The sequence below is a fragment of the Salmo salar genome, chromosome 26, assembly GCF_965601325.2.
Source record: "Salmo salar chromosome 26, fSalSal1, whole genome shotgun sequence".
Classification (NCBI taxonomy): Eukaryota; Metazoa; Chordata; class Actinopteri; order Salmoniformes; family Salmonidae; genus Salmo; species Salmo salar.
In genome coordinates this window covers 13,506,717-13,522,988 of record NC_138316.1, presented here as the reverse complement: position 1 = coordinate 13,522,988, position 16,272 = coordinate 13,506,717, and the positions used below count along the sequence as shown (strand labels likewise).

General features: G+C 42.8%; 1 protein-coding gene across 1 annotated transcript in view; it reads left to right on the top strand.

Annotated features, from left to right (window-relative positions):
• Window positions 1–6,386: 6,386 nt before the first annotated feature.
• The window catches only part of LOC145850498 (T-cell immunomodulatory protein), a 39,561-nt gene continuing 29,675 nt past the window's right edge, over window positions 6,387–16,272 (top strand). Inside the window, exons 1-2 of the mRNA XM_082969927.1 lie at window positions 6,387–6,393; window positions 6,496–6,633. Of these exons, the coding sequence (XP_082826053.1) occupies window positions 6,387–6,393; window positions 6,496–6,633 (145 nt within the window). The remainder of the gene's footprint in view (window positions 6,394–6,495; window positions 6,634–16,272) is intronic.

The following is a 16,272-nucleotide window of genomic DNA, read 5'->3' as shown; positions in this document are numbered from 1 at the left end:
ATGTAAAACCACAAAACACCACAAGTGTTGTACACCATCACAAAGAAATGCATTATTATTTTGTTATGACAGTTCATTAGAAACATTTAAATAACAAATCAATTTTATTTCGAAAGAACAGTATCATAATTTAAGTTGTATTATTTTACTCGTCTGTGCTTAGTAGCCTATGCTGCTGCAAGTGCTTACATGTAGAACGCATGGAATAGTGGCTGTAATATACTACAAAAAAATATATTTTTTGAATTATAAACCAGGTCATTCGAGCCCTGAATGCTGATTGGGTGAAAGCCACGGGTATGACACAAAATTCCTGCTGACTGCAGGAATGTCCACCAGAGCTGTTGCCAGAGAATTGAATGGGCTTATGCCCACCCATGGCTGCGCCCCTGCCCAGTCATGTGAAATCCATAGATTAGGGCCTAATGAATTTATGGTAAAGAAATTAACATTCAATTCTCTGGCAACAGGTCTGGTGGACATTCCTGCAGTCAGCATTCCAATTGCACGCTCCCTCAACTTGAGACATCTGTGGCATTGTGTTGTGTGGCAAAACTGCACTTTTTAGTGGCCTTTTTTGTCCCCAGCTCAAGGTGCACCTGTATAATGATCATGCGGTTTAAACAGCTTCTTGATATGCCACACCTGTCAGATGGATGGATTATCTTGGCAAAGGAGAAATGCACACCAACAGGGATGTAAACATATTTGTGCACAAAGTTTGAGAGAAATAAGCTTTTTATTTCAGCTCATGAAACATGGGACCAACACTTTACATGTTGCGTTTATGTTTTTGCTCAGTATAATATATACAATGGTGTGTGTAGACAGTATGGACAGTATATGAATAAAAAAGGTGTAGTTAGGATGAGCCTTGACTAGAATGCTGTATTTACACTACCGTTCAAAAGTTTGGGGTCACTTAGAAATGTCCTTGTTTTTGAAAGAAAATCACATTTTTTGTCCCTTTTTAAAATAACATCAAATTGATCAGAAATACAGTGTAGACATTGTTAATGTTGTAAATTACTATTGTGATTTTTAATGGAATATCTACATAGGTGTACAAAGGCCCATTTATCAGCAACCATCACTCCTGTGTTCCAATGGCACGTTGTTAGCTAATCCAAGATTATCATTTTAAAAGATGAATTGATATTTAGAAAAACCTTTTTCAGTTAGGTTAGCTGATTAAAGAAGCAATAAAACTGGCCTTCTTTTAGACTAGTTGAGTATCTGGAGCATCAGCAATTGTGGGTTCAATTACAGGCTCAAAATGTCCAGAAACAAAGTACTTTCTTTGGAAACTCATCAGTCTATTCTTGTTCTGAGAAATGAAGCCTATTCCATGCGAGAAATTGCCAAGAACCTGAACATCTCGTACAACGCTGTGTACTACTCCCTTCACAGAACAGCGTAAACTGGCTCTAACCAGAAGAGAAAGAGGAGTGCAATTTGAGGCTGGTAACTCAAATGAACGTATCCTCTGGGTCTTCCATTCCTGTGGCGGTCCTCATAAGAGCCAGATTCATCATACCGCTTGATGGTTTTTGCGACTGCACTTGAAGAAACTTTCAAAGTTCTTTACATTTTTTATATTAATTGACCTTCATGTCTTATAGTAATGATGGACTGTCATTTCTCTTTGCTTATTTGAGCTGTTCCTGCCATAATATGGACTTGGTCTTTTACCAAATAGGGCTATCTTCTGTATACCCCCCTACCTTGTCACAACACAACTGATTGGCTCAAACGCATTAAGAAGGAAAGAAATGACACATTCCAGGTGACTACCTCATGAAGCTGGTTGAGAGAATGCGAAAAGTATGCAAAGCTGTCATCAAGGCAAAGGGTGGCTACTTTGAAAAATCTCAAAAATTAAATATATTTTCATTGGTTTCACACTTTTTTGGTTTCTACATGATTCCATGTGTTATTTCATAGTTTTGATGTCTTCACTATTATTCTACAAAGTAGAAAATAGTAAAAGTTAAGAAAAACACTTGAATGATAGGTGTTCTAAAACTTTTGACCGTTAGTGTATTTTGCCCCAGAGTTAGTTTGCGTTATGCATGTTTCTTTTAATCACCTCCTCAGATGTCCTCTGCCTTTCTTATTACTCCCTGACAGCATCTGTCAGTGGCATCAAGGAGCAGGTAAATAGGCAGCCATTTTGAGGAATAGTCATTTCTTTTCAGCCCTCTTTATTGTGCACAGGGTTGAGAGCGTACAAGTATGCCACTTCCTGTTTTTCAGTACATACTAGCCTTTGTGGCATCGGTTTATACACACTTGAGACGTAATCTCCTACTAATGAGAGCGTTGAGTACTTTGTAGAGTTCATGTTTTAGTAAAGATGATGAAAGACCTGTGTTTTCTCTGAAGAGTCAGGATATTTCTAGAGCTTCTAGGGAGCTATTTTTACATATGATTGGTTCTACCCAGGCAGTCTGCCCACCCACTCTCTCATACAGTGAAAGCAAGTGTCCCGCTTGTTAACACTGTTTCACAGGTGTGTGTTGCGGTCTTGGAGGGTATTTCTAGAAAGGGAAAGGAGGTCACTTATGAAAATGGCTTACCCTCATTGCTATCTAACTCTAGGGAGCGCTCACTGGCAGAAGGGATAGCGAAAGAGATAGCAGACCACCGAAATCCATTAAGGAATGCTAATCATCATTAAAAGGGCAGCTTTATGATGTCAGGATATTTCATGTGATAGATGTGAGTTGTTTCAGTGAGGAAGACCGTACACTCTTCAGGGAGGTGGAGTGTGTGTATGTGTGAAAGAAGTCACACTAACACAGCAGACATGATCATTTGGTGCTCCTCCACACTGTAGGTCAATGGCAGTCTGGCACAAAGGGTAGGCATAATCCATTTAAACCCTGACACTTGCAGTCTGCTTAAGTACTAACACGATCAGCGATTTAAATTGGTTTTTAATTAGGTATATCTTGCAATTGCTCTCACATCAAAGTTGCATACCCCGTTCTTGTCAGTGGGGCTATCGGTAAAACTAACCCAGACTCCACTTTTCCTGTGACCCGGTCAACATGTCTCTACCCCGCTTCTGTCTGACTGCCCTGCCCTGCACCCTAATTTGGCTTGTCACAGCACATTGGTTTACTGACTCTCCTCATTTTGTGTGTGCATGGAGACTTAGACAGTATAAAAAATCTATAATTGTTGTTTGTGATTCTGATTTACCAAACCCATACTGTTATAGCATGTAAACACCAAATCCACCCGTCAGTTACATCCAAACACACTGACCTTCCATTCCACTAGTACTATATCCACACGCACACACACACTGACCTTCCATTCCACTAGTACTATATCCACACACACACTGACCTTCCATTCCACTAGTACTATATCCACACGCACACTGACCTTCCATTCCACTAGTACTATATCCACACGCACACACACACTGACCTTCCATTCCACTAGTACTATATCCACACACACACACACACTGACCTTCCATTCCACTAGTACTATATCCACACACACACTGACCTTCCATTCCACTAGTACTATATCCACACACACACTGACCTTCCATTCCACTAGTACTATATCCACACACACACTGACCTTCCATTCCACTAGTACTATATCCACACGCACACACACACTGACCTTCCATTCCACTAGTACTATATCCACACGCACACTGACCTTGCATTCCACTAGTACTATATCCACACGCACACTGACCTTGCATTCCACTAGTACTATATCCACACACACACTGACCTTCCACTCCACTAGTACTATATCCACACGCACACTGACCTTCCATTCCACTAGTACTATATCCACACTGACCTTCCATTCCACTAGTACTATATCCACACGCACACTGACCTTCCACTCCACTAGTACTATATCCACACGCACACTGACCTTGCATTCCACTAGTACTATATCCACACGCACACTGACCTTCCATTCCACTAGTACTATATCCACACACACACTGACCTTCCATTCCACTAGTACTATATCCACACGCACACTGACCTTCCACTCCACTAGTACTATATCCACACGCACACTGACCTTGCATTCCACTAGTACTATATCCACACGCACACTGACCTTCCATTCCACTAGTACTATATCCACACGCACACTGACCTTCCACTCCACTAGTACTATATCCACACGCACACTGACCTTCCATTCCACTAGTACTATATCCACACGCACACTGACCTTCCATTCCACTAGTACTATATCCACACGCACACTGACCTTCCATTCCACTAGTACTATATCCACACGCACACTGACCTTCCACTCCACTAGTACTATATCCACACGCACACACACACTGACCTTCCATTCCACTAGTACTATATCCACACGCACACTGACCTTCCATTCCACTAGTACTATATCCACACGCACACTGACCTTCCATTCCACTAGTACTATATCCACACACACACTGACCTTCCATTCCACTAGTACTATATCCACACGCACACTGACCTTCCATTCCACTAGTACTATATCCACACGCACACTGACCTTCCACTCCACTAGTACTATATCCACACGCACACTGACCTTCCATTCCACTAGTACTATATCCACACACACACTGACCTTCCATTCCACTAGTACTATATCCACACACACACTGACCTTCCACTCCACTAGTACTATATCCACACGCACACTGACCTTCCATTCCACTAGTACTATATCCACACGCACACTGACCTTCCATTCCACTAGTACTATATCCACACGCACACTGACCTTCCACTCCACTAGTACTATATCCACACGCACACACACACTGACCTTCCATTCCACTAGTACTATATCCACACGCACACTGACCTTCCATTCCACTAGTACTATATCCACACGCACACTGACCTTCCATTCCACTAGTACTATATCCACACACACACTGACCTTCCATTCCACTAGTACTATATCCACACGCACACTGACCTTGCATTCCACTAGTACTAAATCCACACACACACACTGAGCCGTGGCTCTTTGTGGTGTTCTATCTGTATCCGCCCCGACCGAGTCGTCAACCGCAAGCCATGGTGTTGCTAGGCAATGCCATTAAATAACATACGTGGGTAGCAAGACTAGGAGAGCAAGATAGGCTTATCCACAACCTCCTAATACCTCTTCAAAATAGATATATTGTACATGTCATTTACATTATCATGGACCTATAATCCCTGAGTCCTGTGAACAGAAGTGTGTTATTGTGACACTGACAGCACCGTAGGTTCTCCTGAACTGACCTTGAAAAGAGAGGAGGGTTGTCTGTCTGAGCCAGTGGGGGAGAGGTTATGAATGTTGATTTGGTTTAAGTTCACGGAAAGAGGTGGTTATGTAATGTTGACCTTGACATAGACACTTGCTTTCCTTGAAAGAGGTTGCGCGTATGTTGACATGGTAATGTTGTGTCCCTGACCTGGTCGAATGACAGGGCTGGTCTCTTCTCAGTAGACCAGCACTCTGACCATCATATGCGGTCTATGACTCTGACAGATAATGCCCTTTGGTCGACTGAAAGGTGGTTTTGCGGCATATGTCGGAGAGATCATGTTTGTGCACATCTCTCATCCCAACAACACTAGCATGACCCTTTCACGTTTTGTAATCGTATTTCTCTACTGTAGATTTCAGGATTTAGGCATACTCAGAAAACGGCATGCTCTCAAACAAAGAATCTGTATGTGGTTAGTGGTGTATTTAAATGAGTCGGTGTCCTTTTAGATGAATAATCACAGGCTGGAGATCAGAGGGCACAGTGCTCAGGGAGTAGCAGGGAGAGGACCAGGAGGAGGCTGGAGGTTGGCCAGGGTAGGAGAAGGCACTAGGTGGATGGGCACTGAATATGTTACGGTGGAATGGGCAAGGACTGAATAGTATGTCATTCTAAGGGCTTGTCTTCTCTGTCTCAGTCACTCACATTATATCTGTGTCTCTCTTTCTTTCTTTCTCTCTCTTTCTCTCTCAAGCAGCCTTAGGGGGAGGGATGGACAGACAGGAAGGAACTGAAGCCTCCTCATCACTTTGCTTTTGTTTCAGTAGTGTTTGTCAGGAGTAATGGGAGTAGGGAGGACAAAAGAGAGAGAGACACACACACACACACACACACACACACGATAATTACAATACTGAGAAGTGCCTCTTTATCAGAAGCTGTTTTTGTGAGTGCCTGAGGGTGTAACATCTTCTCGCTGTCTTTCTGTCATTTTCAGCCTCTATGGATCACCCAGCTCCCTCTAAAACTACACCCTCCTTCTCTGTGTCTCTCTCTTTCTGTTTCCCCCTCTTTCTCTCACACACACACATTCATTGACAGAAGTAGTTGGTCTTGCTGAGTTTCAATGACCAGTGAGTTCTCTTCCTCAAACGGGGGGGGGGGGGGGGGGGGGGTGGTGAACTACTGTCTGGGCTGTTAAACCCTCCCCTGGGATGGGTGTCCTCTCCTGACAGGCTGGGCTGGCTGGTGGATGGAGAAGGAGGAGGAGAGCGAGGTCGGGCAACAGGCACCCTGTCAGTCTGGCCTCTCAGAGGGTCCACAGTGGCCAATTAGTGAGGAGCCTGAGAGTGCTTTGGCACGGCAGGTCCCCGGTCAGGACTCACACCCGCATTATAGTGGACGGGGCTCTGTGTCTGATATAACAGGCCCAGTGCTGAGCCCTTTAGCTCACATAGACGCACACACAGTCGAAGAGTTACACATCTGTCTAAAACCTGTTACCTGATCTCCTATCTGTTTACTCTTGCTAATGAGAGTGGATCTGAGACGTCTTTACTCTTTAGGGATAGGGGGCAGCATTGGGAAGTTTGGATGAAAAGCGTGCCCAGAGTAAACTGCCTGTTACTCAGGCCCAGAAGCTAGAATATGCATATAATTAGTAGATTTGGATAGAAAACACTCTAAAGTTTCCAAAACTGTTAAAAATAATGTCTGTGAGTATAACAGAACTCATATGGCAGGCGAAAACCTGAGAAAAATCCAACCAGGAAGTGGGAAGTCTGAGGTTTGTAGTTGTCAAGTGAATGCCTATCGAATATCCAGTGTCTGTGGGGTCAGATTACACTTCCTAAGGCTTCCACTAGATGTCAACAGTCTTTAGAAGTTGTTTCAGGCTTCTATTGTGAAAGGGGAGCGAATAAGAGCACTCTAAGCAGATGGCCCAGGTGAAAGCCTTTAGTTTAGTCACGCGCATGGCTGTGAGCGCGAGCTCCGTTCCCTTTCTAATGAAAACAGTATTGTCCGGTTGAAACATTATTGAATATTTATGATAAAAACACCCTAAGGATTGATTAGAAACATCGTTTGACATGTTTCTACGAACTCAAATGGAACTTTTTTGCCTGCGCTTTGCATTTGGATTACTGGACTAAACGCGCAAACAAAAAGGAGGTATTTGGATATAAAGATGAACTTTATCGAACAAAACAAACATTTATTGTCTAACATGGAGACCTGGGAGTGCCATCAGATGAAGATCATCAAAGGCAAGTGATTAATTTGAATGCTATTTCTGACTTTTGTGACACCTCTCCTTGGTTGGAAAATGGCTGTATGGTTTTTGTGGCTAGGTGCTGACCTAACATAATCACATGGTTTGCTTTCGCCGTAAAGCCTTTTTGAAATCGGACACAGCGGTTGGATTAACAAGAAGTGTATCGTGAATCGTATGTATAACACTTGTATCTTATATCAATGTTTATGATGAGTATTTCTGTAATTTGATGAGGCTCTCTGCATTTTCACCGGATATTTGTTTGAGACAATGCATTTCTGAACATAACACGCCAATTTAAAATGACACCTCTCCTTCTTTGGAAAATGGCTGTATGATTTTCTGTGGCTAGGCGCTGACCTAACATAATCACATGGTGTGCTTTCACCGTAAAGCCTTTTTGAAATTGGACACTGTGGTTGGATTAACGAGAAGTTTATCTTTAAAATGGTGTATAATACTTGTATGTTTGAGGAATTTTTAATTGTGAGATAAGATACAAGTGTTATACATACGATTAAAGATACACTTCTTGTTAATCCAACCGCTGTGTCCGATTTCAAAAAGGCTTTACGGTGAAAGCACACCATGCTATTATGTTAGGTCAGCGCCTAGCCACAAAAAACCATACAGCCATTTTCCAAAGAAGGAGAGGTGTCACAAAAGTCAGAAATAGCATTAAAAGTAATCACAAACCTTTGATCTTCATCTGGTGGCACTCCCAGGACTCCATGTTAGACAATACATGTTTGTTTTGTTTGATAATGTCCCTCTTTATGTCCACAGCTACAGGGTGCTGATGACAGCTAAAATGCTTCTTCCCTCTGTGAAACACTGCTGTGCTGAGTGGTGAAGTGGGTATTTGATGTTCAGGCTTTCTATTACTCCGAGGGTCTGTCTACAATCTCCAGTTGTTTCCTGTGTGATTTCACTCTTCAGTGTCAGTCTCATTGCAGAAGTAAGCTCTTTGCTGAGAGGGTATTTATTGCCTTGTATGGCCGATTGCACGCCAGCGTAGGCGGAAAACATTTTTGGGGTAAGTACTTTTGAGATATCAATATTCATTGTTTTAATGTTGAATAAAGTAATGTGAAAATGTGTATTTCAGAATCTACACATACCCCATATTATGAGGAGTATAATGACACCAAGATGTTGTCTGTATCATGTACAGTTCACAGATCATAGGGTCTTACAGGAGGCATGTACATGTCTAAAAATGGCCACTTTCATGTTTTTTTTTTCTTCTCACAAATGGTTTGTGATACAAATGTAAAAAGCACATCAAACGTCCTTCCTCCCAATGACGTTTCTATGTGAGAATTGCCAGAACAATCTGAGATACCAAAAATATTTCATTGGGAGGAAGGACGTTTGGAATCGCCAAAAACCCCATCCGGAGGCCCACCCTGGGTGCACATTTTGGTTTTAGCCCTAGCACTACACAGCTGATTCAGTAACAAACTCATCATCAAGTATTGGTTATTTGAATCAGCTGTGTTGTGCTAGGGCAAAAACCAAAACGTACAGTGCATTCGGAAAGTATTCAGACCCATTGACTTTTTCCACATTTTGTTACATTACAACCTTATTCTAAAATGGATTGAATTGTTTTTTTCCCCCCATCAATCTACATGCAATACCCCATTGTTATTTTATTTAACCTTTATTTAATACGGCAAGTCAGTTAAGAACAAATTCTTATTTACAATGACGGCCTAGGAACAGTGGGTTAATTGCCATGTTCAGGGGCAGAGCGACAGATTTTTACCTTTTCAGCTCGGGGATTCGATCTAGCAACCTTTCGGTTACTAGTCCAACGCTCTAACCACTTGGCTGCCAGCCGCCCCTAATGACAAAGCAAAAACAGTTTTTTAGAAATGTTTGCAAATCTATAAAAAATAAAAAGCTGAAATATTACATTTACATAACTATTCAGACCCTTTACTCAGTACTTTGTTGAAGCACCTTTGGCAGCGATTACTGCCTTGAGTCTTCTTGGGTATGACGCTACAAGCTTGGCACACCTGTATTTGGGGAGTTTCTCACATTCTTCTATGCAGATCCTCTCAAGCTCTGTCAGGTTGGACAGGGACATCGTTGCACAGCTATTTTCAGGTCTCTCCAGAGATGTTCGATCGGGTTCAAGTCCGGCCTCTGGCTGGGCCACTCAAGGACATTCAGCGACTTGTCCCGAAGCCACTCCTGCGTTGTCTTGGCTGTGTGCTTAGGGTCGTTGTCCTGTTGGAAGGTGAAGCTTTCCCCCAGTCTGAGGTCCTGAGCTCTATGAAGCAGATTTTTGTCAAGGATCTCTCTGTACTTTGCTCCATTCATCTTTCCCTCGACCCTGACTAGTATCCCAGTCCCTGCAGCTGAAAAACATCCCCACAGCATGACGCTGCTGCCACCACCATGCTTCACCGTAGGGATGGTGGCAAGTTTCCTCCAAACGTGGTGCTTGGCATTCAAGCCAAAAAGTTCAACCTTGGTTTCATCAGAGCAGAGAATCTTGTTTCTCATGGTCTGAGAGTCCTTTAGGTACCTTTTGGCAAACTCCAAGCGGGCTATCATGTGCCTTTTACTGAGGAGTGACTTCCATCTGGCCACTCTACTGTAAAGGCCTGATTGGTGGAGTGCTGCAGAGATGGTTGTCCTTCTGGAAGGTTCTCCCATCTCCACAGAGGAACTCTGGAGCTCTGTCAGAGTGACCATCGGATTCTTGGTCACATCCCTGACCAAGGCCCTTCTCCCTCGATTGGTCAGTTTGGCCGGGCGGCCAACTCTACGAAGAGTCTTGTTGGTAAAAAACTTCTTCCATTTAAGAATGATGGAGGCCACTGTGTTCTTGGTGACCTTCAATGCTGCAGAAATGTTTTGGTACCCTTCCCCAGATCTGTGCCTCGACACAGTCCTGTCTCGGAGCTCTACGGACAATTCCTTCGACCTCATGGCTTGGTTTTGGCTCTGACATGCACTGTCAACTGTGGGACCATTATATAGACGGTTGTGTGCCTTTCCAAATCATGTCCAATCAATTGAATTTACCACAGGTGGACTCCAAGTTGTAGAAACATCTCAAGGATGATTAATGAGAACATGATGCACCTGAGCTCAATTTCAGGTCTCATAGCAAAAGGTCTGAATACTTATTTAAGTAAGGTATTTCTGTTTTTTATTTTTTATAAATTTGCAAACATTATTGTGATTGTGGATTTATGTATTTTTAAGAATATGTCTTATGTAACAAAATGTGGAAAAAGGGAAAGAATACTTTCAGAATGCACTGTACACCCAGGGCAGGACCGAGTTTGGGAAACAGTTGTGTCTAGCCCTATGGGACTCCTGGTCACGGCCGGTTGTGATAAAACTCGGGATCGAACCTGGGTCTGTAGTGATGCCTCTAGCACTGCGATGCAAGGCCTTAGACCGCTGCACCACTCGGTAGGCCCTATTTTTATTTTATTTCAATGTTTTTATGAATTTCGCTAGCAACAACAGAATTAACTACTATTCCTACGGTAAAGAAGAGGATAATATTTCTAATGATGTCAACTTTATTTCTCTTTATTTCTCAAATTACACTCATTGGACTATCTGACATAGGCTTTGAAAAAGGACCGGTGAGTAGGCTACCAGTGCCGCTGGCTGCTGGTAAGCTTTCTTGACATGGACATACAGTACCAGCCAAAAATTTGGACATTCCCGGGTTTTTCTTTATTTTTACTATTTTCTATATTCTAGAAAAATAGTGAAGATGTCAAAACTATGAAATAACATAAGGAATCATGTAGTAACCAAAAAAGTGTTCATTTGTGGAATTTCTTTCCTTAAAACCTGTTACACCGGCAGTGTTCGGTCGGAATGCTAGTCACATGCTAGTCACTTGCTAATGTAAAAAGCTGGTTTTTGATATAAATATGAACTTGATTGAACAAAACATGCATGTATTGTATAACATAATGTCCTAGGGTTGTCATCTGATGAAGATCATCAAAGGTTAGTGCTGCATTTAGCTGTGGTTTGGGTTTATGTGACATTATATGCTAGCTTGAAAAATGGGTGTCTGATTATTTCTGGCTGGGTACTCTGCTGACATAATCTAATGTTTTGCTTTCGTTGTAAAGCCTTTTTGAAATCGGACAGTGTGGTTAGATTAACGAGAGTCTTGTCTTTAAAAATGGTGTAAAATAGTCATATGTTTGAAAAATTGACGTTTTTGCATTTTTGAGGTATTTGAATATCGCGCCACGGGATTACACTGGTTGCAAGCATCCCACCTAGCCCATTAATGCGTTTGGGCCAGTCAGTTGTGTTGTGACAAGGTAGGGGTGGTATACAGAAGATAGCCCTATTTGGTAAAAGACCAAGTCCATATTATGGCAAGAACAGCTCAAATAAGCGAAGAGAAATGACAGTCCATCATTACTTTAAGACATGAAGTTCAGTAAATTCGGAGGAGCAATGGACATTAGACCGGTGGAAATCTGTCCTTTGGTCTCATGAGTCCATATTAGAGATTTTTGGTTCCAACTGCTGCGTCTTTGTGAGACGCAGAGTAGGTGAATGGATGCTCTCCGCATGTGTGGTTTCCACCATGAAGCATGGAGGAGGAGGTGATATGGTGTGGGGGTGCTTTGCTGGTGACACTGTCGGATTTATTTAGAATTCAAGGCACACTTCTTAACCAGCATTGCTACCACATCATTCTGCAGCGATACGCCATCCCGTCTGGTTTGCGCTTAGTTGGACAATAATTTGTTTTTCAACAAGATAATGACCCAACACACCTCCAGGCTGTCTAAGGGCTATTTGACCAAGAAGGAGAGTGATGGAGTGCTGCATCAGATGATCAGGCCTCCACAATCACCCCACCTCAACCCAATTGAGATTGTTTGGGATGAGTTGGACTGCAGAGTGAAGGGAAAGCAACCAACATGTGCTCAGCATATGTGGGAACTCTTTCAATACTGTTGGAAAACCATTCCTCATGAAGCTGGTTGAGCGAATGCCAAGAGTGTGCAAAGCTGTCAACAAGGCAAAGGGTGACTACTTTCAAATATGTTTTGATTTGTTTAACACTTTTGGGGGTTTGTACATGATTCCATGTTGTGTTATTTCTTAGTTTTGATGTGTTCAGTATTATTCTACAATGTAGAAAATAGTCAAATAAAGAAAAACCCTGGGATGATTAGCTGTGTCCAAACTTTTGACTGGTACTGTACATGTTTTGCTAACCTTTGTGTAACCAGCTAAATTGCTGCTCTTAGCTGCTCTTCCGATGTATAATGTCGGTAGGTCAAAATAATGAAAAACTATCTACTAAATCTATTTATTTTAATATGTTGATTACTTCACCTTTTGCAATTATCATTCACCAGGTGATTTTGGGCAAATGCATGATGGGGGTCCCTGGGTTGCCGGTTTGCCTGGGAGGGGATCCCTGGGCAAGAAAAGGTTGATGACCCCGGCCTATAAAATTGGCTCTAACTATTGTCTCTTTGAAGCCAGTGTTAACTCAAACTGGCCCTTCAATTAGGAGAGTTAATCAGGTAGCGCAGATTTATCAGGTCTCTGAGCGTCACACCGGGACCCAGGGAAGATGATACCCAGCCGTTAGGGGAGAACAGGAACCGTCTATCTCAGAAAGTCAACGATGTGTTATCACTCTGTTTTTACTGAAGAATTAGGTAGTGTAACACCGGTCCTACAATGTCACAAGTGTTTACTTCAGTGAACTAGCCTAGTTCAGCAGTCATATCCCCATGATCTACCTGAGGATTAATAAAAAGGAGATATTGAGAGATTCAAAGTCGAAATGTTAGAAAAGGGTTACAGAGATTTTGTGTGCGTGTGTGCGCGCGTGCGTGTGGGCGCGCGTGTGCGTGTGTGTGTCTACATGCAGGTCTATATCTGTGCGTGGGTGTGAGTGACAGACAGAACTATGTGAGCTGATTACGTTCTCCTCCTCTCTAGTTAGGATGCAGATTCGCTGCATTGAGGAACATCTGCAGGCTTTGTTCAGTCCAGTACACATCCTCCTTTCCCTTTCTCTCGCTGCCTTTGCCAAGCTGTCAGTCAGGAAGTAACCACCCTCACTTACATTTCAATTCAGCTCAACAGATAAGGGAGCTTTCTTAGAGACATTGCTCTCCGCTGTCTTTTGCAATTTGAAGACATGAGTCCATATTTCTGGAGGTTTTTCTGCTGGTTTATTGGTTGTTTCTGCATTTGGTGTGTAATATTGAGTGTTGAATTAAAGTATACAGAATTAAACTCACAAAGGAGGCACACATGTAAAAGGCTCAAACAGTCACATATCAAATGTGAGAAGAAGATTCGGAAAACAAGGATAAGGTAGAAAAATTATATAGATTACTGTGTTTCCTCTCTCCGGTTTTACAATAGCTGTCAATCTGACACAACTTTGAAAGTACTTCGAGGGTTACCATTTTGCAGAAGGAAACTTTTCTCCCATGTCCAGTAGTCATCCGTTGACTTTGGTCTTAAAGGTCTCCTGACTACTCCACCACCCTCATATATAATGCATCTCTGGGAGTACAGATGGAATATTTCATTTCATGTCTGCAGCCTGCAGATGATTGACAGCTAAAGCTCGTTCTTCAAATAAGCCTCAAACAAAGGTAGTTGAATGATGTCAGAGCACCAGGCTTGGTATGACTATGACTTACCATTAGATCAGTCCAACATAACAGATAACTAAACTTCAAAACTGTCTGGGAGGAGATTGACATCATACACACACACTTCCTTCGTGGATTACTCAACTATGAGCAGGTGGTCATCCTGAAGACAGGTAATAGTAAAATACAAACGGCAGCGGGTAGAAAGACTGTGTGTGCGCACGCACGCTTTATGTTTGTGTGTGGCGGCAGGTAGCCCAGAAGTTAAGAGCATTGGGCCAGTGAAAGAAAAGGTTGCTGTTACAAATCCCCGAGCAAACTAGGTGAAAAAATCTGCCGATGTGCCCTTGAGCAAGGCACTTAACCCTGATTTGCTCCTGTAAGTCGCTCTTGATAAGAGAGCCTGCTAAATGACAAATGTCAATGTAAATGTGTGTCACTGCCTGTCTGGCAGATGTGAAGCCTAGGGTCAACACCAGCCCAGATTAGGCCTGAGGAAAAAGAAAGCAGCATCACAGGCTGCTCAGCTGTCAGTGTAGGGTTGCTCAGCTGTCAGTGTAGGGCTGCTCAGCTGTCAGTGTAGGGCTGCTCAGCTGTCAGTGTAGGGCTGCTAATTGATTGTATTTGTAGCCGCTGGCGTGGCGTGGTGACATGACGTGGCTTCCCCCTGCTCCGTGTGTGACGTCATCCGACAGCTTGGAGTGGCTCTTCTTTTCTTGTGACGTTGGCTTGGTTTCCATGGTTCCCTATGGTTTTTATCTCTTTTTATGACGATGATGATACGGAGGCGGTTAAATGTTGGAGCTGTCAGACAGCATCTCCAGGGTAGGATCTAGAAGGACTGGACTGGTGGAGGATTTGAACATGCTTTGACAGTAGTTGGGCCTGGGATGGCAGTTGTCAAACCAGATCAGCTACAGGCTCTCATGCATGTACACTACAGTACCCTGCCGTTCTGTTAGCGCCACTCTACAGTCCTGGAACAGAGTCTCATTCAGAGCACACCAACAGCACCATGCAGCCCTGAATGATGGTGCTGTCAGATTTCAGGTCAAACTGATGCAGCCAAGAACAGAGAGAGGGCATCTCCCACAGCTCTCATTAGGATGTCAGAGATGGCTCAGACATCTGGCCTCGTGCGCGTGTGTTTGTGCGTGCGCATGATGTTATTTCCTCTGAGCCATGCTGGTGTCCTGCTCAATGAAGCGGAACGTTGAACCGGACACTCAGTCCCTTATCAACCCATCTGTCTGATAAGTCTACAGCCCATGCACCGGCCTGGCGGCAAAGTAGCAACATGCCACCTCTTAAAACATTACTGCATGATAGCAGGGTGACATAAATCCTAACACAACAAGAAATCCCACCTAACTCATGGCGACAGCCAGCAACTGAGCTAGCTAAGTTCTCATTCTGCTCCATGGTCTCTCACATGCACAGACATTAAAGGAACAAACCCCAAAGCCTTCTCGCCAAATGACGATCATGTAAAGCCCTCATGAAGATGTCGTAATGTGCATTGGATGAACAAAAGTCTGCATATAATCCCTTATCTCTACTATAGGCTATATGAAGCTCTTGAACTAAGCCCTGGCATTAAATAAGCACATTATCCATCAGATGAATCCACAAAAAGAAAATTACATTTTTTTAACAGGTCTTTAATGTTTATATTTATTCTCCTCTAAAGCTGCTCTCTTAGCCCGACCCTGTGAGTTTTGTATGTCCCACACTTCATTCTCTAGACTATCACATAACATCACTAGACTGGCACAACACTCTCTACAGTCACTTTACAGATGGAGGATCTTAATTTGTTCACTATTTTGTTGCTGAGATCTTTCCTGCACAGCAGGAAATGTTTTTTATTTATTTAACCTTTATTTAACTAGGCAAGTCGGTTAAGAACAAATTCTTATTTACAATGACGGCCTACCAAAAGGCAAAAGGCCTCATACGGGGGCCTGCAAACGTATATTGCATTTGGGTTTTAAAAAGGCTTATAAAGTTTGTAATTTCCACTTAGAAATGTCAGACTTGATTTTCCCAAACAGAAAATGTATCAACCCCTTCAAAAATGTCAATTTAAGGCAACT